At 45.8% G+C, this 25,750-nt stretch overlaps 1 protein-coding gene across 5 annotated transcripts; it reads left to right on the forward strand.

The window, feature by feature from the left end:
- The first annotated feature begins 2,194 nt into the window (after positions 1-2,194).
- On the forward strand, positions 2,195-25,378 carry LOC137377807 (interferon-gamma-inducible GTPase 10-like). 5 transcript variants are annotated; one of them, XR_010976489.1, is made up of 3 exons: positions 2,195-2,293; positions 6,632-6,794; positions 9,353-9,478. XR_010976489.1 is itself a non-coding variant. In XM_068047880.1 (3 exons), the coding sequence occupies exons 2-3, from the start codon at positions 6,775-6,777 to the stop codon at positions 20,739-20,741; spliced, it is 756 nt and encodes a 251-aa protein (XP_067903981.1). In that variant the 5' UTR covers positions 2,195-2,293; positions 6,632-6,774; the 3' UTR covers positions 20,742-25,378. The 5 variants fall into 5 exon arrangements, 4 of the variants coding, with proteins under 4 accessions (XP_067903981.1, XP_067903983.1, XP_067903982.1 ...); XM_068047880.1 differs by lacking the exon at positions 9,353-9,478 and adding an exon at positions 20,006-25,378; XM_068047881.1 differs by lacking the exons at positions 2,195-2,293; positions 9,353-9,478 and adding exons at positions 6,467-6,510; positions 20,006-25,378.
- Positions 25,379-25,750: the final 372 nt, after the last annotated feature.

Below are 25,750 nucleotides of genomic sequence, written 5' to 3' on the forward strand. Positions count from 1 at the left end.
GTACCAGGTCTGAGTCAACACAAGCAAGAGAACTGGAAACCAAGACTAGGTTACAACACTGAATTGTCCGCTGCTGCTGAGTTCCTGTACATTTTTCTTTAAATCACACAGTAGGTAAGGATCTCAAAGCAAGTGACTGTATCTGGGAGAAGAGGCAGTGCGTGACATGAACAAGAATAACATTGGAGAGAACACAATGTACAATTCATGTTGGATTTTACTATTCTCATAATTTAAATAATTTAACAATTTGATAAGTGGATATTTCACCCCATTCTTTAAATCCTCTTTAAATTTACTCTGGGTTTCTGCATAAATACACAGGTCGATGCAAGAACTCAAAAACCAAAGCATAAATCTGCTTTCCTCCAGAATAAAATTTGATTCATTGAAATTTGAACTGGAGAAATAACTAATGCTCTCTATTTGGACACAGAGGACCGTTATAAAAAAAATAACAAATAGAGCAGGATGAAAATACCCAAGATGGTGAAGTGTAAAATGATGGACTTTTTCCGTATCTCCATCTCTGGGTCACTCTGGATCTTTCCATTGCCGTGGGTCTAGCGTCTTCTGCGGCCTCTACTGGCCACTAGAATGTGTCTGATGGTTAGAGCATTGAACAGTAAATAACAGAATGAATGGTAGCCAAGGGGTTAACATGGTGAGAATCCAGTCGCAAATAATTAATTTGTTGTTGTCTAAAGATACCTGGTTGGGTCTGCTTTATTCTGGGGGGGGGGGGGGAGGTTACGAGAGTGCTTAATTTGGCTGTTTTTCCGGTTGGCTGGGAACATTTTAATAATATGCTGCGACCTGTGGAGTGATGGGACTGAATTGATGGTGCATTGCTCCCACCTCGGTTGGAACAATGTGGAAGCTGAGTTGCAGTCCCAGCAGTGGCCACCGCTCCCAGTGGCGCTGATTAATTTCCTGCCTCAACGAGGTGGAAGTCCCGCCCAAGACCAATTAAGGGCCTGGGGAGCAAAAAATCCAGTCTGGATCTCCAGGCCCAGTGGAGGCGCGATCCCCACCAACCTTTTGGCCGCTGGCCAGCTCCAGTCTGGAAAGTGCTAAATTCTGGCCATTAACTCTGCTTCTCTCTCCACACATGCTGCCTGACCTCGTGAGTATTTCCAGCACTTTCTGTTTTTATTATCGTCATAGACCAGTTGGCCTGAATAACCTATTTCTATGGTCTAACGTTTTATGTCAAGACATGAAGCAGAATCTCGCCCGAATGGCTGGAATTTTACGCCACACCAACGAGCGGGATGGTGGTGGTGGGGGGGGGGGGGGCGGTGGTGGGTGGCTTAAAATGAAGCAGGAGGCTCTGAGAGGCTTTCCCGAGTTGCTCCCGCCTCCACTGCCCTTTACGTAGGGCAGGGGGGGGGAGGACAATAAACGGCCCACCCAGCCCAGGCCAATCAAGGCCCACTTAACGGCTACTAAAGGACCTTCGCCTGCCTCCATGTGGATTTTACACGTGGTAAGTGGGCGTCCTGGAGCCAAGAAATGCTGCTTGAGAAGACCAAGCAACTGCCGATCGTCTCGGGGGTGGGCCCTGCTCATCGGGTATAGAGTGCCCGATGGAGGGCTGCCCCCGCTACCCCAACCACTCCCAGCACCCAACATGCCCCCCCTTCCTCCCAACTGATCAACCTTGCCCCGCCGAGGCCCGACCAATTACCCCCGTTGCGGCAACCAAAACTTACCTTTCCTCCTGGCTCCACGTCTACTTCTTTCTTTGGCTGGGCTGCGGTGGCCACTGCTGGGACTAAGAGCTGCCAGCCCGCTGATTGGCCAACAGCTCAATGAGGCGGGACTTCCTCCCTCAAGCGGGTGGAAGTCCCATCTCCGAACAATTAAAGCCAGGGGACCCATAAAATACTGGACGGATTCCCAGGTGAGGCGGAAGCGGGTTCACCACCAACTTTTACTTCGGAGGCTGGCTCCCGTCTGCCCACTGTAAAATTCCGGCCCATATTTCTGAAATTCAAGCTCACATCATCCAGGAATTTTCCAACCATTGTGTCTGGGTAAGTTATGTTCCAATTCACATTCAGATATGTAAAAGTAAAACCGCCTCAGCAACAAGTGAGGTTCCACTGTGCCTGATTCTCATTGGATATCGCACAGGAATCACAGGAGCCCAGTTGGCTCTGTTCAGTCCTGTCACTAACTGCTCCGAGTGTGTGAGAGAGAGTGAAACAGCAGACCCAGTCACTGCAGTAATGTGTTGACAGTGTGAGAACCTCACTGATAGACTCTCCTCCTCCAAGGAACAATACAGGTAAGGACCAAGAAATGAAAGAACAACCTGGGTGTTCGCAAAATTAGGAGCGTTAGTCATCAGGCTTAAACAAAATTACAGCTCAACTTTAAAGATCAGTATGAGTTAATTCCCTCATTGTCTCTATCTCCTTTCCTCTTTAAGTTCTGGCTGTGTTCAAAACTCAAATTCCTAAAAATAAGGAGTTCTCTCAGAGGAGAATGAATGAAATTGTCAGGGAAGTAAGCGAGATATCCGGAAATGTCTTTTTATACAATCTGGAGGGCTGCAGGAATGGTGAAGGTGACTAACAAGGGACAATAAGTGCAAATAACTTTCGGAAGATAAAACTCCTAAAAGTAAGCAAGAAAAAAATCTTTAAAAATAATTTCAAACTCTTCCGGTGTCCGGGCCACTTGCCGAGCCTGGGACCCACAGAGACCATTGTAAAAGCTGCTATAACTCCGATCATTCAGTAGATGGACAGTAACTACTATTCCAATACCTGTATCTGTAGCAATTAAATACGTTGATGTGTAATCGAAAGAGTAAAGGTGTCACTGAGTCAGACACCGTCTCTGGGTGAAGTCGAGGGAGCCCAATGGAAACCATTGGCCATGGACCCTGTCTGTCAAAATGACCACAGCCAATCACTGACCTGCCCCTCCTCACAGGTATGAGATGTAGCTGTCAATCAAAATCACCAACTCCCAGCTGACCTGATTCTTTGAACCAGAAATTTCGGCTCATCTGTTTCAAGACCGAGTGAATCCACGCCGGAAAACACATTGTGCCACTCATAGCTACATTAACAATTCTTTGATAATGCTGATAACTCTACATTCAATGGACAGCAGCAGAATACTGGTCGAGAATTTCTTCCATGACAATTACACTGGAATTGCGGCAACATCAACAACAACTTGTTTATATATATATATATATATATAGCCTTTAATGTAATAAAAACATCCCAAGGTGCTTCACAGGAGTGTTGTAAATCAAAATTTGACCCTGAACCACATAAGGTGATATTAGGACAGATGGCCAAAAGCTTGGTTAAAGACATAGGCTTAAGGAGCATCTTAAAGGAGGAAGGAGAGATGGAGAGGTTTCGGGAGGGAATTCCAGAGCTGAGGGCCAAGACAACTGATGGCACGGCCACCAGTGGTGGAACAAGTAAAATCGCAGATGCTCAAGAGGCCAGAATTAAATGGGTGCAAATATCTCAATGGGTTGTGGGGCTGGGGGAGATTACAGAGATAGAGAGGGGCAAGGATTTGAAAGCAAGGATGAGAATTTTAAAATCAAGGAGTTGCATGACCAGGAGTCAGTGTAGGTCAGCAAGCACAGGGGTGATAGGGGAACAGGTCTTGGTGTGAGTAAGGACATGGGCAGCAGAGGTTTTGACGACTTCAAGTTTACAGAGAGTAGTTTAGTTTAGTTTAGAGATACAGCACTGAAACAGGCCCTTCGGCCCACCGAGTCTGTGCCGACCATCAACCACCCATTTATACTAATCCTACACTAATCCCATATTCCTACCACATCCCCACCTGTCCCTCTATTCCCCTACCATCTACCTATACTAGGGGCAATTTATAATGGCCAATTTACCTACCAACCTGCAAGTCTTTTGGCTTGTGGGAGGAAACCGGAGCACCCGGAGGAAACCCACGCAGACACAGGGAGAACTTGCAAACTCCACACAGGCAGCGCCCAGAATTGAACCCGGGTCGCTGGAGCTGTGAGGCGGCGGTGCTAACCACTGCGTCACTGTGCCGCCAGTAGAATGTGGGAGGCCAGCCAGTAGTGCATTGAAATAGTCAACTCTAGCAGTAACAATGGCAAAAATGAGGGTTTCAGCAGCAGATGAGCTGCGGCAGGAGTGAAGTCAGGCAATGTTATAGAGGTGTAATAGGTGGTCGCAATGATGCCACAGATATGTGATTGGGAGCTCATCTTGGGGTAATATACAACACCAAGGGCGGCACAGTGGCGCAGTGGTTAGCACCGCAGCCTCACAGCTCCAGCGACCCGGGTTCGATTCCGGGTACTGCCTGTGTGGAGTTTGCAAGTTCTCCCTGTGTCTGCGTGGGTTTCCTCTGGGTGCTCTGGTTTCCTCCCACAAGCCAAAAGACTTGCAGGTTGATAGGTAAATTGGCCATTATAAATTGTTACTAGTATAGGTAGGTGGTAGGGAAATATAGGGACAGGTGGGGATGTTTGGTAGGAATATGGGATTAGTGTAGGATTAGTATAAATGGGTGGTTGATGTTCGGCACAGATTCGGTGGGCCGAAGGGCCTGTTTCAGTGCTGTATCTCTAATCTAATCTAATCAAGGTTGTGAAAGTCTAGTTTAGTCTCAGTTGCCAGGAATTGATATTTAGGGAACAGAGTTTGAACAGAAATTGAAGTTCATGGCTTCAGTCTTCCCAATATGGCATTGGAGACAACTTCTGCTCATCAGTACTGGATGTCAGATAATTTTAGCAACAGTGGAGGAGTCAAGTGAGGTGGTGGTGAGGTAAGAGCTGGGTGTTGTCAGCATACATGTGAATACTAACACTGAGCTTTTGGAAGATGTTACTGAGGGACAGCATGTAGATAAGAAATAGGAAGGGGTCAGGGATAGATCCTTGAGGGATACCAAAGGTAACAGTGTGGGAGTGGGAAAAGAAGCCATTGAAGGTGGCTCTCTGGCTATGATTAGATAGATAAGAATCGAACCAGGCAAGTGCTTTGGCACCCACTTGGATGACAGTGGAAAGGCATTGCAGGAAGATGTTGTGGTCAACAGTGTGAAAGGCTGCAGACAGGCCGAGAAAAACGAGTAGGAATAGTTTTTCACAGTCAAATAGGATGTCATTTGTGACTTTGATATGAGCAGTTTTGGTTCTGTGACAGGGGCGGACACCTGATTAGAGAGATTCAAACATGGAGATCCAGGAATGATGGCCACAGATTAGGGAGGTGACAACGCATTCCAGGACTTTGGAGTGGAAAGGTAGGTTGGAGAAGGGTGGTTATTTGCAAGAATGGTGGATTCAGGTGTTGGCTTTTTTAGATGAAGGATGATGATGGCAGACTTGAAGGGGAGGGAGACAGTACCTGAAGAGAGAGAACCGTTAATGATATCAGCTAACATGGGGAGCAGGGAGAGAAGTGGGTGGTCAGCAGTTTGGAGAGAGTAGGATTGAGGGAGTTGGAGGTGGGTTTCATGGACAAGATGAGCTCAGACAGGGCATGAGGAGAGAACTAGAGAACAATGCGAGTTCAGGGCTAGAGTGGGAGGGAACTTTGGAGGAAGTTTTGCCCAGTCGGTGAGGAGATGGGAGAGAAGTGGCAAACAGAGCTGATCGCATGGTGTCAACCTTAGTGACAAATAAGTCCATGAGCTCTTCTCATATCTATGACCGCATCTCTACCCATCAATGTGATCCCACCATGACCCTGTCCTATTTTTATTCGTGGAGTTGAACTGTTTTGGGTTTCTTCCCAGTGATATTTACTTATGCTGTTGGTAGGTGTCTCTGGAGAGGAGGGAATTTCCACTGCTGCTGTAGCAACTTAAAGGGGCCAAAGTTTTCATTGTGTTTGAGCAGCAACTCAGAAAACTACAATAATGTTTGAGACTAGTTTGTTATGGCACAGAACCCCCATAATGTTTTGGACTGAGGGATGGAGTCATGTGAAAACCATTGTCCAGTCTCTGTGGATGTGGCCTTGGCAGTAGAGGCATCTACCAATCAGGAACTCAATGCTGGAAAAATTGGGTTCCCTGTTCAGTTAAAGCTGTCTTTATTTTTAAAAAGTCCAATATGAGCCCCAGCAATGATGTCTTCGGTCAGAATTCTTCTTCCTTCATCCCAATGTACTGCGCACTCCGTGTTCCTACCAACCTTTGTCAAACTCTGCACACAAAATTACCAAGTCCCAGTTTACATCTGTAACAAGCACATTGTAACAATTTGATAAGCTGCGACAAGCAAAGCTGAATCAAAACATTGCATAAAAATACGTTCCCCTTACAGCAAGACAGGAGCCAAGAGAATGAGCCTTGACTTGAATGGAACCAAACATAAAATCATCTTTTCCATTTCCACTCAGCTTGCCCTCTCTGTGTCCACATAAGGTGCTACTTCCCTGAAATATTGAGAAGGAAACACGAGAGTCTTCACATCCCATTGCTTCCCTCACAGTCTGACTCAGTGAAGATCTGAAAAAACTCCACTAGGTATTTTCCAGCTTCCTGCACCTGTTCACACCCTGATTAAGGATGATTACTCACAGCAGTCTTGTACTTTATCTGATAGTAAATAAAGTGCCACTATTCACACTCTACTTTTCCTTGAAAGGAGAAATACAAACACAAACAAAGACAAAGAAGAGACATTGAGGGAGGAGCCACAAACTTCCTACCTCTCCCTATTTCTGAGGAGGAAGTTTTGGAATCACTGGACAGTCACACGGAGGAAGCACTGAGAGACTAAGAAGTAGGATGGGAGGTGCCAGCTCCAGGTTTGTCAAGAAACTCCTCGAATTGATTCTGTTCAGTTCCTTCTGCTACAGCAAAAGGTGTCATTGCAATATATTAACATTGCTCAATTTCATCACTAGTAATCAGAGTGTACTGGGAATTCTGCAGCTCATGTCTCTTAACGTCTCATCTTCTTCAGCTCTTCAGCAGAGGAGGAACTGCCTCAAGAACCAGGGCCCTCATTTTGGGCTTCACTCAACTCTCATTTCATCTGAGACTTGCAAACACTAGTTGAGACACCTGCTCAAGAGGGCTTAGTCAGTTTGAGGGGAGACCACACGATGATTCACAGAGGTGAGAAGTGACTTGGGCTGGCAGATGAGGGGGCAGTCGCTGATGTCTGGAAGGACAGGAGACACTTGCCCTCAGCTGTCTTACCTTGGGATCTCAGGGACCATCAGTTAAAGGCTGGGATCTTACACATGTCCAGACAGTTAAGATGATGTCCCAGAATGTGCAGCACATGGTGTGTCAGTTGGAGACACCACTACCTGCAGCACCATGTTGGATGTGTGTTCAGCCATGTTGTCAACCCTGGAGTTGTGCAACAAAGGTCCCTCAACAGGGGAGGCAGGGTTAGCTGTAGCTGCCATGGGTGACCTGGAGACCAGGGTGGAGAGGACTAATTTTCAGGACTCTCAAAATCTCATTGGATCTATTCAATCTGGTTTCCTTCTGATCAAACAAATGCTGAGGCCAGTTCGGCTGTGTGTGTGGAACAGGTGTGTCTCAGGACAGTGCTACTGAACTGTCCAATATTGAACCATATAATCATCTAAATCAGGGGTGTAACAAGAGGACCCTCTTGTAATCTGGACTGGGCATCATGTCTTTCACACATGCCCTTACAAGGACTCTTCCAATCTTTCAGGAGACAGACTGAAAACACTTCAGTGTGATAAGGCCAGGTAAATTCAATAAGCTGCTTCATTTTGAAGACAACAAGTGAATGTACAGAGTGATAGTTAGAATCAAATCCCATTTACTTTTAATGTTTAATGTTGCTGTACATATCCTCTTTTTATTTTTGCCTGCTCATCCCCCAAGTGTGTCTGCCATCTTCTCTTCTTAGGACCGCGGATGACTTGTTTCCACTCTGGTTCAGTGAGTTGTAACATAGCTAATGAGGCCAATGCACCAACTGCAGACTCTACCGCATGTGGTTTTGTTTTATTCATTCCTGGGATGTGGGCATCACTGGCTAGGTCAGCATTTATTGCCCATCCCTAATTGCCCTTGAGAAGGTGGTGGTGAGTTGTCTTCTTGAACCACTGCAGTCCATGTGGGGTAGATACACCCAGAGTGCAGTTAGGAAGGGAGTTCCAGGATTTTGACCCAGTGACAGTGAAGTAACGGCGATATAGTTCCAAGTCAGGATGGTATGTGGCTTGGAGGGAAACTTGCAGGTGGTGGTGTTCCCATGCATTTGCTGCCCTTGTCCTTTTAGGTGGTAGAGGTTTGAAAGTGCTGTCTAAGGATCCTTGGTGAATTGCTGCAGTGCATCTTGTAGATGGTACACACTGCTGCCTCTGTGCATCAGTGGTGGAGAGAATGAATGTTTGTCGATGGTGTGCCAATCAAGTGGTCCTGGATGGTGTCGAGCTTCTAGAGTGTTGTTGGAGTTGCACCCATCCAGGCAAGTGGAGAATATCACACTCCTGACTTGTGCCTTGTAGACAGGCTTTGGGGAGTCAGGAGGTGAGTTATTCTCTGCAGGATTCCTAGCCTCTGACGTGCTCCTGTAGCCACGGTATTTATATGGCTACTCCAGTTCAGTTTCTGGTCAGTGGTAACTGTCAGAATATTGATACTGAGGGATTCAGCGATCGTAATGCCAACGAATGTCATGTGGAGATGGTTAGTGTTATGGTACGACCGCTCAAGGCAAAGCCCCCAATCAATATATATATAATTCTGACTGCAGTAGGAGCAATGCACTGTCAATTCAGTCCCGCCGCTCCACAGGTCGCATCATACATATCTTTAAACTTTCCAAATCAAAGAAAGCCACAGCCGAATTGAAACAATCTAGTAACCCATGCATGAGGTGAACCTCAAATTAACTGTTTATTGAAAAAAACTAAAATCTTAAACACTACTAAGATGAACTAATATCTAAAGCCCTTATAACTTATTTAAAGAATCTAACTCCTGCATTTGCATACATAAACCAAACTAACGGTAGTTTGGTGTTTAGTTAGCTGCCCGATAAAATAGAAATAACAATAAAGTCTTCGCAGATTTATGTTCCTGATGAAATAGAATCTTCAGTGTAGAAGCAGCCCAAGGTTGCTTAAAGTCTTCGCAGTTGTCCAGTGGGAAAAAACAGATTCTTCAATGATAGGAAATTCTCCAGTCCAGTTCAGCAGTTGAAATGTTACTCTTCTTTTCCAGCAATGAACACAGCAGATCAACAATTTGCTATTATTTTTTAAAAGAATTAACCTGGCTTGACTTGTTAGAATTTTGAGAGAGAATAATAAACTAACTTCTCCTCCTTCAGTTTAAATGATCTGAGAGGTCTTCTTTCTCCCTTCAGGCACTGGCACGTAGCTACGTCAACTGTCTCTGCAAAACCAATTTTCAAAATCAAAATATAACATTGTATGTCCTGTTGTTCCTCTCTGTATGGCTGTATCCAGGCAACCAAGATGCACTTTCACTCGGCAACTTCTGAAGCTGGCTGCTTTAAAGAAGCACTGATCTTTTGCTGCCTTAAAGATGCACCGCAATATCTCCTGAGGAGAACAAAAAACAGGATCATGATAGTTAGATTCTCTCTTGTTGGAGATGGTCATTGCCTGGCACTTGTGTGGTGCAAATGTTACATGTCACTTATCACCCCAAGCTTGGTTATTATCCAGGTCTTGCTGCATATGGACATGGGCTGCTTCAGTATCTGAGGAGTCATGAATTAAGCTGAACATTGTGCAATCATCAGCGAACATCCCCACTTCTGACCTTATGATTGAAGGAAGGTCATTGATGAAGCAGCTGAAGATGGTTGGGCCTAGGACACTACCCTGAGGAACTCCTGCAGTGATGTCCTGGAGCTGAGATGATTGGCCTCCAACAACCACAACCATCTTCCTTTGTGCTCGGTATGACTCCACCCAGCGGAAGTTTTCCCCCTGATTCCCATAGGAGTGGAGATAACCTACATGATGGACTGGAAATTATCTGAATTATCTTCTCTGAAGAGTTGGATAGGCAAGTTACTTGGGGGCACCTTGTGCTCCTTCTGCTGCCTGGACCTGGCTTCATGTGCTCCCAACAAAATCTCACAAGGTGCTCAGTATCTTACCAGGATGGTCCACTTTGAGGGACAGGGACGATCATGAGGGACTCCCTCTTCCTCCAGGGAATCTTTTGCCCCAGCGAAGCTCAGAGTACTGTATTTGCTTCAGGAGACTGGTGTCAGGCATATGAGTGATGTGGCGGCCCGGCGAAGTTGGTTTTGGTAATTAGCACCTTAATGCTGCGAATGTTCGCTTGGGAGAGGATGCTGACATTAGGCCAACTATCCTGCCAATGAATGTGAAGGATTTTGTGGAGACAGTGTTGGTGGTATTTTTCCAGTGCCTTGATTATCCAAGTCTCTGAAGTGTATAGGAGCACAGGAATCACTGCTGTCTGGTAAACTGTGACCATAGTCCTGGGTTTGAGGTCCTTGTCCTTGAATACTCTCTTCCTCAGTAGACCAAAGGCAGAGCTGGCACATTAAAGCCGATGGTGGATTTCATCATCTATGTCTGCCTTCATTGAGATATAGAAAATGGTCTACGTTTTCCAGGGTCTCGACGTGGATGCTGATCGATGGAGGATGATGTTGTGCTGCAGGAGTGGATTGGAAGAGGACCTTAGTTTTCCAGATGTTTAGAGTAAGGCTCATCCTCTCATATGCTTCAGTGAAGGAGTCAATGATGACTTGGAGCTCAGTCGCTGAGTGAGCCCATACACAAGTATTCTGGATGGTGAGGGTGCACAGCAAGAGGTCGTGGTCCACATAGGACATAGGTAGAATGATATAGGTAGAAAGAGGGATGAGGTCCTGCAAAAAGAATTTAGGGAGCTAGGTAGCAGATTAAAGAGTAGGACCTCAAAGGCTGTAAACTCTGGGTTTCTCCCAGTGCCACGGGCTAGTGAGTATAGGAATAGGAGGTCAGAGCAGATGAATGTGTGGCTGAAAAGATGGTGCAGGAGGGAGGGCTTTAGTTTCCTGGATCACTGGGACTGTTTCTGGTGATGGTCGGATCTGTGCAAGTTGTACGGATTGCACCTTAACCGGAATGGGACCAACATCCTTGCTCGGAGGTTTGCTAGTGCTGTTGGGGGGGTTTGAAACTAATTTGGCAGGGGGATGGGATACAGATTGGAGGTACAGTAGGGAGTGATGTACAATCATATATAGAAGAGTAAATAAGTCAGTATGGAGGGCAGAGTAAATATAGACCTGTTGAGGCTCAAGCGACTAATGCAAGGCTGGATTGTGTATATTTTAATGCAAGGAGTCTTACTAAAGGCAGATGAATTGAGGGTGTTGATTAACACATGGGATTATGATATTATTGCTAGCACTGAGACGTGGCTGATGGAAGGGCAGGACTGGCAGCTCAATTTCCCAGGCTATTGAATCTTCAGATGTGATAGGGGAGGGTGTAAAAGAGGAGGTGGCATTGCACTGTTGATTAAGGAGTCAATTACTGCAGTAAGGAGGGATGATATCTTAGAAGGTTCCTCTAATGAGGCCATATGGGGAGAACTTAAAAACAAAAAGGGGGCAATCACTTGGCTGGGAGTGTACTACAGGCCTCCAAACAGTCAGGGAGAGATAGAGGAGCAGATATGAAAGCGATGTGCAAAGATAATAGGGTAATAATAGTAGGGGATTTCAAATTCTCCCATATTAGAGGAGATAGTATTAGTGCAAAAGGCTTAAAGGGGGCAGAATTCTTAAAGTACATTCAGGAGAGCTTTTTGAACCAGCACATAGAGAGTCCTACAAGAGGAGGGGCGGTAATGGACTTAATCCTAGTGAATGAAGCTGGACAAGTGGTAGAAAATTCAGTGGGGGAGCATTTTGAGGATAGTGACCATAACTCTGTAAGATTTAAGGTTGTTATGGAAAAGGACATAGAGGGACCGGAAATAAAAGTCCTGAATTGGAGGAAGGCAGATTTCAATATGATAAAACAAGATCTGGCCAAAGTGGACTGGGAGCAGCTTCTTTAAGGAAAGTCGACATCAGACCAGTGGGAGTCATTCAGAAAGGAAATAGTGAGAGTTCAGGTCCAACATGTTCCCGTAAAGGTGAAGGGTAGGACCAAAAGGCCAGGGAACCCTGGATGTCAAGGGATATAGAGGATTGGATCAGGAAAAAAAAGGAGGCTTATGGCAGATTCAGAGTGCTGAAATCAGTGGAGGCCCTAGAGGAGTATAGAAAGTGTAGGGGGGTACTTAAAAACGTAATTAGGAGAGCGAAGAGGGGGCATGAAAAAACACTGGAAGACAAAATTTTAAAAAATCCCAAGGCATTTTATAAGTATATTAAGGGCAAGAGGATAAGCAGGGAATGAGTGGGGCCCATTAGTGACCAAAGTGGCAATCAGCGTTGGGGGCCGGAGGACATAGGTGAGGTTTTAAATGATTACTTTTCATCTGTGTTCACTCTGGAGAAGGACGATGTAGGTGTCGAGATCAGGGAGGGGGATTGTGATATACTCAAACAAATTAGCATTGAAAAGGAGGAAGTATTAGCTGTTTTAGTGGGCTTAATGGTGGATAAATCCCCAGGCCCAGATGAGATGTATCCCAGGCTGCTATGTGAGGCAAGGGAGGAGAAAGCAGGGGCTCTGACACAAATTTTCAAATCCTCTCTGGCCACAGGAGAGGTACCAGAGGACTGGAGGCCAGTGAATGTGGTGCCATTATTCAAGAAGGGTCGCAGGGATAAACCAGGTAATTATAGGCCAGTGAGTCTAATGTCAGTGGCAGGGAAACTATTGGAAAAAATTCTGAGAGATAAGATTAATCGCCACTTGGAGAGGTAGGATTGATCAAGCATAGTCAGCATGGCTTTGTCAGGGGTAGATCATGTCTAACAAATTTGACTGAATTTTTCGAGGAAGTGATTAGATGTGTAGATGAGGGTAGTGCAGTTGGTGTGGTTTACATGGACTTCAGTAAGCCTGTTGATAACTTCCCACATGGGAGATTGATTAAGAAGGTAAGAGTCCATGGGATCCAGGGTAATTTGGCAAATTGACTCCAAAATTGGCTTAGTGGAAGGAGGCAGAGGGTGATGGTTGAGGCTTGTTTTTGCGAGTGGAAGCCTGTGACCAGTGGTGTACTGCAGGGATCAGTGCTGAGACCGTTGCTGTTTGTTGTGTACATTAATGATTTAGACGTGAATATGGGAGGTATGATCAGTAAGTTCGCAGACGACACGAAAATTGATGGTGTTGTGGGTAGTGAGGAGGAAAGCCTTATATTACAGGATGATTTAGATGGGCTGGTAAGCTGGTAACATCTGTCTTACCAGTACCGGAGCAGTGCAGATGGAATTTCATCCTGAGAAGTGTGAGGTGATGCACTTTGGGAGGACTAACAAGGCAAAGGAATATACAATGGATGGTAGGACTCTTGGAAGTACAGAGGGTTAGAGGGACCTTGGTGTACTTTTACATAGATCACTGAAGGCAGCAGCACAGGTAAATACAGTGGTTAGGAAGTCATATGGGATACTTGCCTTTATTAGCCGAGGCATAGAATATAAGAGCAGGGAGGTTATGTTAGAGCTGTATAAAACGCTGGTGAGGCCACAGCTGGAGTACTGTGTAAAGTTCTGGTCACCACATTATAAGAAGGATGTGATTGCACTGGAGAGGGTGCACAGGAGATTCACCAGGATGTTGCCTGGGCTGGAGCATTTCAGCTATGAAGAGAGACTGGAGTGGAAAAGGCTGAGGCTGGAAATGAATGAGGTGTACAAAATTATGACGGGCATTGATAGGATAGATAGGAAGAAACTTTTTCCCTTAGCCGAGGGGTCAATAACCAGGGGGCATAGATTTAAGGTAAGGAGCAGGAGGCTTAGAGGGGAGTTGAGGAAAAAATTTTACCCAGAGGGTGGTTGGAATTTGGAACACATTGCCTGAAGGTGTGGTAGTGGCAGGAACCCTCACAACATTTAAGAAGTATTTAGATGAGCACTTGAAACGCCATAGCATACAAGGCTATGGGCCAAGTGCTGGAAAATGGGATTAGATTAGAAGGGTGTTTGTTGTTCGGTGCTGACGCATTGGGCTGAAGGGCCTGTTTCTGTGCCGTATAACTCTATGACTCTATGACCATCCTCGCCTGTGCACTGAAACTCAAGGACTAAAGTTGGAGTGACCTTTGTTTTGGAGTGGAGGTGACGGAGGGTGAATAATTTCCCATCCATCCTGTAGGTTATCTCCACTCCTATGGGGAACTTGCTGGAGGTGAGGGGCAAAATTATGGCGAGGAAGATGGAGAAGAGGGTTGGTGCGATGTCACAGCCTTGTTTGGTGCCACTTTTCACTGAGATTCACAGCAGGGAGACTGTCCTGTAATTATCAAAATTGTTCTGGCTTCCACATGGCCCCAGCTACAACTGTTTCGGAACCACAGTAATTGTACCATTGTTGAGTGCAGCATTATTTCTGTCACATTCTTACGTGTAATTGGAATAATGAGCACCCGTTTCCAGTGTCCATTGAGTTTAATTGAATAACTGTTAGCGTAGATTAAATTTGAAATATTTCTTCACCATTTTTAAAGATTTTATTCCTAATGAACTGTCCGCAACTTATATTTTAGCTTTTCTGAATTATGTTGCATTAGTGAGGCTCTATTAGACACACTCTCATCACTTCAGAATTTGAATACATTACCTGGGCTGACACTCCAGTGCAGTATTGGGCAAGTGCAACAATGTCAGAGGTACAGTTTTTCAAATGAGGTATTAAACTGAGGTCCCATCTGCCCTCATAGGTGAACATAAATGATCCCATTTCACTATTGGATTGTGAGCAGGGGACTTCTGGTGTCCTGGCCAATGTTCCTCCCTCAACCAACAGTATTAAGAATAGATTAACTGATCATTCATATCATTATTTGTTGTGACACCTTGCTGTGCATATATTAGCTGCACAATTGGCTACATAACAACAGTGATTCCACTTCAAAAGTTATTACTTAGACATGAAGTGCATGGGAATGGCCTGAAGATGTGGCATTAACCCAGGTTTTGCAGAACAATAACAGCAAGACTTACAGCACTCACCATTATTAGAGTGTAAATCAGACAGTAACTCCCAGTGACCGCACATGCACAGAGTCATAGAGTCATAGAGAGAGATACAGCACTGAAACAGGCCCTTCGGCCTACTGTCGCTGTCCAAGTTACTCTGCTCCTCCAGAAGCTGTAGTCTAATGTTATCTCACTGGGACATTTGGCTTTGAAATACATGAAAGGGTGTGAAATTGAAATATTTACATGATACTCACTAAACATGCCAGAAAAGGCTGAAGCTTGTCATTTTAAGTGTCAGTGAATTTTTAACAGTGTGTTAAATCTTAATTACTGCTAAACACCGTCTCTGGCACAGCAAATGTAAAGTCCCATTCTTCAGATTTTAATTATTGCTGGAGATTTTTTAAGAAGGCAATGATTTTTTTTTCATTTCTTCTTTCTACCCCTTACTTCTCTCTATCCGATCTTTCCTTCTCCATTTCACTCTTTGAACATGATTTGCCATTGAATGAAATATTTAACTTAAACTTAACTTAAACTTCCTGGTTCAGTCTCTGTGGGCGGAATCTTACCACCCTTGAAATTTTTCTGCTTTCGGGACCAAAAGCAGGTCCCGACCGCAACAATGTTGGCTGGCCACATGGCCTTGTGATTTTCTGGGATGTGGACAATTCAGAGGCCACCACTGCATTCACCGTCTAATTAACGATGGCAGGCAGGTTCCCAAGGCTTGAAGCTGTGGGTGACCAGGAGGCCCACCAGCAGAGGTGGACACTGCTGATGTTTGAGGAGACAGTGAGGGTCCCTCAAGATAGAGGCACTTTCTGAAGATGTCTGCAAATTTAAAAATAAAGAATGGCAACAGCTGTTAGACCAGCACCAAACCCTTCCACAGGACTGCTTGTGGCAGCAGCTATTGGCCCTCTGATCCCCGTGGTTCTATGTTGTGGAGGGGGAAATTGATAGGAGGCATCGATGACACCCTGGCCTACTTCCAGGAGGTTGCTTCCAGGTACCTGCCAGTCTTTGGTCTAAGCGGGGGATCCGTCCAACATTGTGAAAATCCCAGAGCACAGCAACCTGCCCCTAGTTAGTCCCTAAAGTGTCTCTAATTGGCTACCCACCACTATTGGGCAGGTAGCTGCTGCTGCGTTGGCCCCACTTCCAACAAGGTCGCTCGGAGGCAAGAATACATCAGGGTGCCGACCCCACAAGCTATCTTCAAATTTTACTCCTCGTCCTGCCTCCATGGGACTGCAAAGATTCCATCCTGCATGTCTCAGAAGATGCTTCAATCTGCTTGGTTAAGAAGATACACAGGGCTGAATTTGCACCGCCCCACCTCCCCGCACCCCCCCCCCCCCACCTCGCCCCGAGATTGGGAACGGAGGCAGGGGAATCTAAAAATACCAACGCCAGCCTGCTTGTCAGTTTCAAGACACCGTTCCCGGTGCCAACAATGTTCAGGGTGGGGGGAGGGCAGGACAGCGATCCTCTCTGCCAGCAGATTCGGGACAATTAAAGTATTTAAACACCTCGTTAAGAGCTTGTTAGCAGTCGAGCTTGGAATTTTGAAGGGGGCGTATGGGTTACATGCGCTGTCTGTTGCTGATCAACTGAAGGGAGGCAAGTACAGATCGGACAGCCAGTCATGGCTGCCCCAGGGAATTATTTCGGGTCAGAGTGGTAAAAGGGGACTCTACATTTGGAAAGGAGGTTCCGTTGGTGCTCCGTAGGTGGCAGGAGAATGGGCACACAGTGCTCAGGCATTGAATGGGGTACTCATAACCCCCTGGCATCACGGGGGCAGAAGAGCAGGGGGCAAAGCTGCCAATCACAATAGGATGGCTACCTATCCAAAAGGAAGGCTGCAGCTGGCAATGGGAGTCTGGCTATCAAATTTTGATGATGAGGGACAACACAGGAAGGATGGATCCATGAGTAACCGGAGGGCATGGGAGAGGAAAGAGGCACAGGAAAGACTCGGAGGCCATATCCTGAACATACTGCTGAAGGTGGAACTACGTAGAGATGACCAAGAGATGATCAAGACCCAGTGCCTCAGAAGACTGTGATTCTCCAGAATAATGGTCACAGACATCTGTGACCTCATTGCCAAAGACCTTGCACCTCACAGCACTGGTCGCCAGGCCCTGCCAGTAGCTGTTAAAGGCTCTGCGGTCTTGATCATTTTCGCTTCTGGCTCCTTCCAAGGATCAGCTGCAGGCCTTAGTGGCATCTTGTAAATGGCAGCACACCACTGCATCTCCAGAGCTGAACAGCACATGCATTTCACAACTGATGAGGCCCCACAGCCACAGAGGGCAGTGGGTTTTAGCACCATCACTGGATTCCCCCAGGTGCAGGGCATCATTGACTGCACCCATGTGGCCATCAAGGCACCCAGTGCCCATCCAATCAGGTTCATCAACAGGAAACGCTTCCATTTCCTCAATGTTTAGCTGGTCTGAGACTACAACAAGAGCATCCTCCATGTTGGCACTTATTTTCCTGGCAACTGCAATGACTCCTTCATCATCTGGTAATCAATGCTACCTCAGATCTTCACTTCAATTCTCAAAGTACGTGAACGGATCCTCGGGGTAATGTGTATCCCTTGAAGAGATGGCTACTCACTCCTCTACGGGAGCCCTAGAAAGTGGCACAGAGGCAATACAACCAAAGCCACCTGCTCACTAGGACAACCATTGAGCAAGCCATCTGGTTTCCCAAGGTGCATTTCCGGGTGCCTGGACTGGTCGGGTGGCACCCTCCAATACCTTCCTGCAAAGGTCTTGGTTATTGTGGAGGTCTACTGCATTCTCCATAACATGGCCTTCCAGAGAGGTGTGGACCTTGAGGATGGTGAGGCCCTGGAAGGACACAAATCATCGGGGGAAGAGCAGGAATGTGAGCTGAGGGAGGAGGAAGAAATGGAGGCGGAGAGCGATGATGCTGAATAGAGAGGTACCATAACTGCACAAAGGGGTGGCCGGGCACGTCTCAGGACATAAAGTGCTCATGAGGATTCCATGAATGTCAGGGATCTCCTGATTCAGGAATATCTCAACTGAGGCCCTTTGACCTAGGTTGAAGGGCGTGGCATGGAAGGGAGTTTGAGAAATCGGTGCTAGCGCATGCATGGAGGATGCAGCCTGGAACATCCAATCACTTACCACCATCTGCCCAGAAGCTTTGCCCTCACCATGGAGGTTCCCATTATGCTGTTCACCACCTTATACCACTTTTCCTGTCATGGAAGCAATAAAAGGAGCTGCAGGTGCAGGTCTTAACGTGTCATTATTTATACAGTGCACAGAGAGGAAATCAGTTCACCGAGACAGTAAGACGACACCCCAGGGACCCAGTTAGCACTCCTAATAAGTACTCCCCTTGTGGCCTCAGAGGAGGTGGAGACAGCCTGCTGACTCATCTTGACTTGTGGCTGAGATGCATGTGACAGTCATCCTTGCTGTGGAAGTGCCCGTGGTGGCATCCTCAGAGGCTGCTGCACAAATAGTCCCTCAGTCAGAGCGGCCAAAGAGGCTGAGGATGAAGAGGGCCCCCATGAGGAGTGGCCAGGCACTCTGGATGCCCAGCCGAAGACACCAGCTGCGGCACAGCTGGCATTCCCTCTAAAGATCTGTGTCACTAACACCACTGACCAGTCCACTCAACGCAGCATTTAATGGAAGTTGTGGACATTACTGCACGGTTCCTTCATCCACTCTGAGTGATGCCGAATATGGCTGTCCAAGAGGTTGACCACTCTCTCTATGGAGGAGCTCATGTGCTCACAACGCTGAGCCATTGTGGCACACATGAGCTGGATGGACTCCTCCATCCTCTCCCCAAGACCCTGCACTGCCTCAGGGAATTCCGACATGAGGGAGTACATCTCCTGCTGATCTTCAAGGTAGAGTCTTCTTTCCGGTGATTCCTGAGGCCCTGCATCCATGCCCAGCTGAGCAGGGCTCTGTCTGTTCTCCATCTCTGAGGGAACTGTCACAGCTGCCTCTGCCTCTGGCACCTCCTCCTGCACACTCGTTACATGAACATCACCCTGTGCCAACATAATTTCATATGCACGAGGACCCATCGAGTATATTTGCGCTGGTGGATAGTGCGCTTGTAAGGTTTGACGGTGCTGCTGCTTCTTTGTGCTGTTCTGGGCCCGTGGTGGGAGGGGGAGGCTGCCATGGGGTGGACATCTGTACCTGTGGGAAACACACAAAGAGGTGATGAGAGTTAGCCGAGGAAAATAGAAAACTGCAATTCTGAGGCTATCCCAATGTTACTCCAGTGTTACTCTGTGCGTGACACGCTATCAGACAGGGTGGAATGCACTTCACCCCCTTAATGACCACTTTGCCCTCTGTAATCACCAGCTTCACAAACAGCTCCTGTTTTGCCAGACCTGACTGCCTCCTCTTCCACTGTCCTGGCTATCTCCATTGCTGTCTGCTCCTATGGGGTAATTCAATAGAAGAGGGGTGCTTCTTCTGACCCACCTCTACTCCTGCCCCCACTACCACAAATTGGACAGGGAACCCATCTCTATATCAATTAAGGGCTCACTCCTGTGAAAATCATGACTTTAATCAGTTTCTCACCGAAGGCAGGTTCCTGACCTGAAAACAAACCCGTCTCCTGTTTCCCGTCTCTGTGGCAAAACTTGCTTGCCTGGTCATACAAGCCCCAGGCCCCGAGGAAAGGGCACTGTGCTGTCTTAGATTTCTGATCACTGCATTTCCAATGCAAAACACAAAGAAAGTTAGTGGGCAAGTGTAAATGTAATGTATGGCTAGTGACATTCATCCACCACTGACTGCAAATTCTAGTCATTATGCTTTATAAGTGCAAGGTCTTTCTTTTAATTTGGTGCTAAACATCATGTGAAATGTTTCCTTTCAGTGATCAGATGGCTCAGTCTTCAAAGTCTTCCCACGTCACTCAGGAAGAGCTGAACAAACTGAAGTCTGATTATGAAACGAATGGACTGGAGGCAGTTACACCACTGATACAGAAGAAGATAAATGAGCTGGACAATACAGAGATTAACATTGCAGTGACAGGAGAATCAGGCGCAGGGAAATCCACCTTCATCAATGCTATGAGAGAGCTTCAGAGCGATGATGAGGGAGCAGCTGAAGTTGGGAACACAGAAACTACAATGGAACCAACCGGATACAAACATCCAAACCTGCCTAATGTTTGTTTCTGGGACCTGCCAGGAATTGGAACGACAGAATTCCCAGCAAATAAATACCTGCAGGAAATGAATTTTACAAGATATGATTTCTTCATCATTATCTCACACTGTCGATTCAGGGAAAATGATGCAAAACTCGCCTCAGAGATTGAACGGTTGGGGAAGAATTTCTACTTTGTTCGATCTAAAATTGATAATGATCTTGGTTCAATGAAAAAGCATCAGAGGAAAATTAATGAAGACAAAGAACTGGAAAAGATCAGGAATGACTGTGTCAGGAACTTGCAAGAGGCAGGGATTCCATCACCCATGGTTTTCCTGATATCAAGCTTTGATCAGAATTTGTATGATTTTATGATGTTAAAAAGGAACATTAGAACAGGAATAGGCTTTTCATCCCCTGGAACTTGTTCCCCCATTCAATTAGATAATGGCTAATCTGTATCCTGTATTTCAACTACTCACCTTGGTTCCAAAACCCTTAAAATCCTCCCACCAGAGAAAACAGTTTCCTTCTACCTAGCCTTTATCACCTTAAACACCTCACTAGATCACCCCTTAATCTTCTATATTCAAGGGAATACAAGCCTATTCTATGCAACTAGTCCTCAAATTTAATCCTTTTTGTCCTGGTATCATTCTGGTGAAACAAAAGCAAATAAAATGCGGATGCCGGAGAACCGAACCAAAACCAGAAAATGCTGGAAATACTCAGCAGGTCGGGCAGCATCAATGAAGAGAAACATAGGCAGGAATTTTACACCCCCACAAAGAGCGGGGTGGCTGGGAGGGATGGGGTGCAGGGAAGCGTAAAATGGAGTGGGAGGCTTGGGGAGCCCTTCCCGACCTGCTCCCGCTTCCGCTGCCATTTTATGCGGGGCGGCGGCAGCGGGAAACGGCCCACCCGCCCCAGGCCAATCAAGGCCCTTAAGTGGCCAGTTAACAGGGATTTTACTGTTGGCAGGAGGGTGGTGCAGGCCTGAGAAAAGCTGCCTGTAAAAGGTAGGCAGCCTTCTGCCGGCCAGCGAGGAGGGGCCCTCCTAATCAGGCATCCTGTACCCGATGGAGGGCCGCCCCGATGCCCCAACCATCCCGAACACGCCCTCTCCCCTGTCCTCCCAGTCGACCCCCCCCCCTTGCCTCACTGGGGCCCGACCGATCACCCCGGGCGAGGCCCCAAAAACTTACCTCCTTTCTGTCCTCTCCGTCATCTTGATCATGAAGCTGGATTGCAGTCCCAGCAGTGGCCACCACTCCCGATGGTGCTGCAGGGACTAAGCGGGACTTCCTGCCTGAATGAGGTGGAAGTCTCTCCTAAGTCTCATTAAGGGTCTGGGGACCGTAAATCAGTCTGGATCCCTAGGCCCAGCAGAGGCGGGATTGCCACCGACTTTTCAGTGGACGGCTCCCATCTGACTAACGCAAAATTCTGGCCATAGAGCTTCATCAGAACTGTCAAAAGTTGGAAATGTAGCAGGTTATCCTGCCATTCACACCTCATCCAGGCACATTTAGATTTTAGATTTGGAGATACAGCACTGAAACAGGCCCTTTGGCCCACCAAGTCTGTGCCGACCATTAACCACCCATAATACTAATCCTACACTGATCCCATATTCCTACCACATCCTCACCTGTCCCTATATTCCCCTACCACCTACCTATACTAGGGGAAATTTACAATGGCCAATTTACCTATCAACCTGCAAGTCTTTGGCTGTGGGAGGAAACCAGAGCACCCGGAGAAAACCCACGCAGACACAGGGAGAACTTGCAAACTCCACACAGGCAGTACCCAGAATTGAACCCGGATCGCTGGAGCTGTGAGGCTGCGGTGCTAACCACTGCACCACTGTGCCACCCATCTTTTATTTCTTTACTTTTCCCATTACTGCTCCCTTTAAATTGTGCCATGAAAACTTTTGTCATTTAATCTCTCCCGCCCTCCACAGACCTTCCCTTTTGTTCTTCTTCCGCAGCCCCCCACCCCCGACTACACTTTCACTTGCTCAAAAACCTGTTACATTTCAGGTCACTGACCTGAAAAGTTAACTCTGTTTTTCTCTCCAAAGATGTTGCCTGAGCTGTTGATTATTCTGGTGAATCACTCCCTCCAAGGCCAATATATCATTCCTTAGGTGAAGTACCTAGAACTGAATGCGGTCCTCCAGATGGATCTTACCAGAGCTCTGTACAACTCAAGCATCACTTCCTTTATCCTCTGGAGATAAAGGCCAACATTCCATTAACCCTTTTTTCTTGTACGTGTCCAATACCTTTTAATGATTCTGTACCTGGACCCCAAAATCGTTCCATTCATCCACAGTTCCTAGCTTCTCACCATTTAAAAAATATTCTGATTTACCTTCCTTGGATCCAAAGTGGATCACCTCAACCTTTCCCACGTTGAACAGCATCTGTCACAGTTTTGCCTACTCACTTAATCTATCAATGTCCCTTTGCAACTTTACACTCCCATCTACACTACTTACTGTGCAACCTAACTTCAAGTCATCAGCAAACATAGATACATAACTCTGTATTACTTTGTCCTAATCATTTTATAAATGCAGTGAAAAGCTGAGTCCCCAGTTCAGATCTGTGAACACAACTAGTCACATCCTGCCAATTTGAGCACGTGCCCATTATTCCTACTCTCTGTCTCCTACCTCTTAACCAATTCACCATCTAAGCCACTAGGTTGCCTCCAATTCCACGTGGTCTCATTCTTATGTCTTAGTCTCTTATATGAAACTTTGTTGAATGGCTTCAGGAAGTCCATATAAATAACATTCATAGATGCTCTCTTATCTGCCACATTAGTTACCACCTCAAAGTGTTCATCTAGGTTCATTAGACATCACTTATCCTTTACAATTCCACTGGCTCTCACTGATCAGTTCATATTTGTCTAAATGCTTAGTCACTCTGTCTCTCATAGTTTTTCCAGAAGACATTAGAGAAATAGGCCTATAATTTTCCAGTTTATGTCTCTTTTAATAATGGAGTGACATTGGCAGTTTTCCATAGTAAGGGGCAATTCCTGAATTGAGTAAGTTTTGGAAGATCATGATGAATGCATCAAAAATTTCCTTATGTACTTCTTTTAATATCCTGGGTGGAATCCATCAGATTTATTTATCTTTAATCTCATTAGTTTCTCTATCATCATTTTTGAGGGAGTTACATGTGCTGTGGATGAAGGGGAACTGGTGGATGTATCGTACTTAGATTTCCAGAAGGCATTTGATAAGGTGCCACATCAAAGGTTATTGCAGAAAATAAAAGCTCATGGTATAGGGGGGTAACATATTGGCATGGATAGAAGATTGGTTAGCTAACAGGAAAGAGAGACTAGGCATAAATGGGTCATTTTCTGGCTGACAAGATGTAACGAGTGGTGAGCCACAGAGATCAGTGCTGGGGCCTCAACTTTTTACAATGTATATAAATGACTTAGATGAAGGGACCGAAGGTATGGTTGCTAAATTTGCTGGTTAGTACTAGGTTCTAGGTTACTAGGTTAGTGCTGTTCCTGCATACAAGGTTAGTATGCAGGAACAGCACATAATTAGGAAAGTTAATAGAATGTTATTGTTTATCATGAGGGGAATTGAATACAAAAGTAGGGAGGTTATGCTTTAGCTATACAGGGCATTGGTGAGACCACATCTGGAGTACTGTGTACAATGCTGGTCTCCTTATTTAAGGAAGGATGTAAATGCATTGGAGGCAGTACAGAGAAGATTTACTGGACTAATACCTGGAATGGGCAGGCTATCTTATGGGGAAAGATTTGAGAGGCTAGGCTTGCATCTGCTGGAATTTAGAAGAGTAGGAGGCGACTTGATTGAAACATATAAGATCCTGAGGGGTCTTGACAGGGTGGATGTGGAAAGGATGTTTCCCCTTCTAGGAGAATCTAGAACTAGGGGTCACTGTTTAAAAATAAGGGGTCACCCATTTAAGACAGAGACGAGGAGAATTTTTTTTTCTTTGAGGGTTGTGAGTCTTTGAAATTCTCTTCCACAAAAGGCAGTGGAAGCAGAGCCTTTGAATATTTTTACGGCAGAGGTAGATGGATTCTTGATAAGCAAGGGAGTGGAAGGTTATCGGGGTTAGGTGGAAATGTGGAGTAATCAGTTCAGTCATGAACTTATTGAATGGCGGAGCACTCCTGCTCCTAATTCGTATGTTCGTATGTTAAAAACTTGTATTAAATCTAATTAATTCCACCCGCTTGCTTTATTTTTATTTTTCCTTTTATCTCTGGCACTTTATCCACATCCTTTATTGTGAAGACCGATAGAAAGTAACTATTTAGTTAATCTGCTATTTCCTGATTTCTCATTACAATATCACACATGTCTGTTGTTAATGGGTCTTCTTAGCCACTCTCTTTCTATTAACAGATTTGTAAAATCCTTTAGTTTTGCCTTTGATATCCCTCACTAGCTTTTTCTTGTATCCCCTTTTGTAGCATCAGATAATGAGACAGCGGAGTATAAGGACCAGCCAGGGTCAGGCTATACCCTCACAATGAGCATACAGACCATCTCTTGTGCAAACCAGGGCTTTGTGTACAACTTTGGAAATATATAGACCAAGAACATTTTGATATGGGATGGTACCAAAAGCAAATAGAGTTGTGTACACAAAAGGCTGTGGATTAGCACAGTTTACAAACAGACTAAATGAAGTGAGATGAGAACCATAGGTTGCGATATGAAGAAGGGATGAATCTGGAGCATCGACCTAGCTGAAATGTGTGCATCTGATATGATCTCAGTGTTGGCTGAGAGTTCATCCAGGTTCATTCAACATTGAATAAAGCTTCATGTGTTTACGTATTAATTGATTCTTGACAAACAAGCGGGACTGCAGTCTTTGTAATACTATAAAAATAATATTTCTAATGGTACTAGAACATATTCTGAACATGAATGCAGTGTTGTTTTCTCTAGAGAAATGTAGTGTATGTCACTCCTTAGTAAAGCAGATGTTGTGGAAAATGCTGTAGTGAATCAGATTCTACATTGTGAACATTGCTGCTGAGGACTGTTTGATATTCCTCTCCCCAGGACTTACAGTCATACCCAAAAACTGCGCCTTCTCCCAACCTATCTGTGCCTTCCTAGGGTTGACTTTTAATCTTGCCCTTCCTAACAGACCCAATAACTGCTTCAGCAGTGTGACATGTTCCTATTTGGTTGCTGTGAACAGCAGCAGATCATCCATGCATTGGACCACACACTCGGGTCAGCTGAAAAACTTCCGCTCGTCTGCCATAGATTGATGCAAAATGGAGGACTATTCTGGAAGTCTCGAGGAAGGCATGTCCATGTGTACTACTGACGGCTGAAAGTAAAGGTCATAGAGGCATAGTCATAGAGTCATATAGCACAGAAACAGCCCTTCGGCCCATCGTGTCTGTGCCGGCCATCAAG

The sequence above is a fragment of the Heterodontus francisci genome, chromosome 15 (assembly GCF_036365525.1).
Source record: "Heterodontus francisci isolate sHetFra1 chromosome 15, sHetFra1.hap1, whole genome shotgun sequence".
Taxonomy (NCBI): Eukaryota; Metazoa; Chordata; class Chondrichthyes; order Heterodontiformes; family Heterodontidae; genus Heterodontus; species Heterodontus francisci.

Coding starts and splice junctions, on each gene's coding strand:
- LOC137377807 (XM_068047880.1), top strand. CDS start 6,775: ATGGGAGGTGCCAGCTCCAG. Junction 6,795..20,005: donor ATGGGAGGTGCCAGCTCCAG/GTTTGTCAAGAA, acceptor GTTTCCTTTCAG/TGATCAGATGGCTCAGTCTT.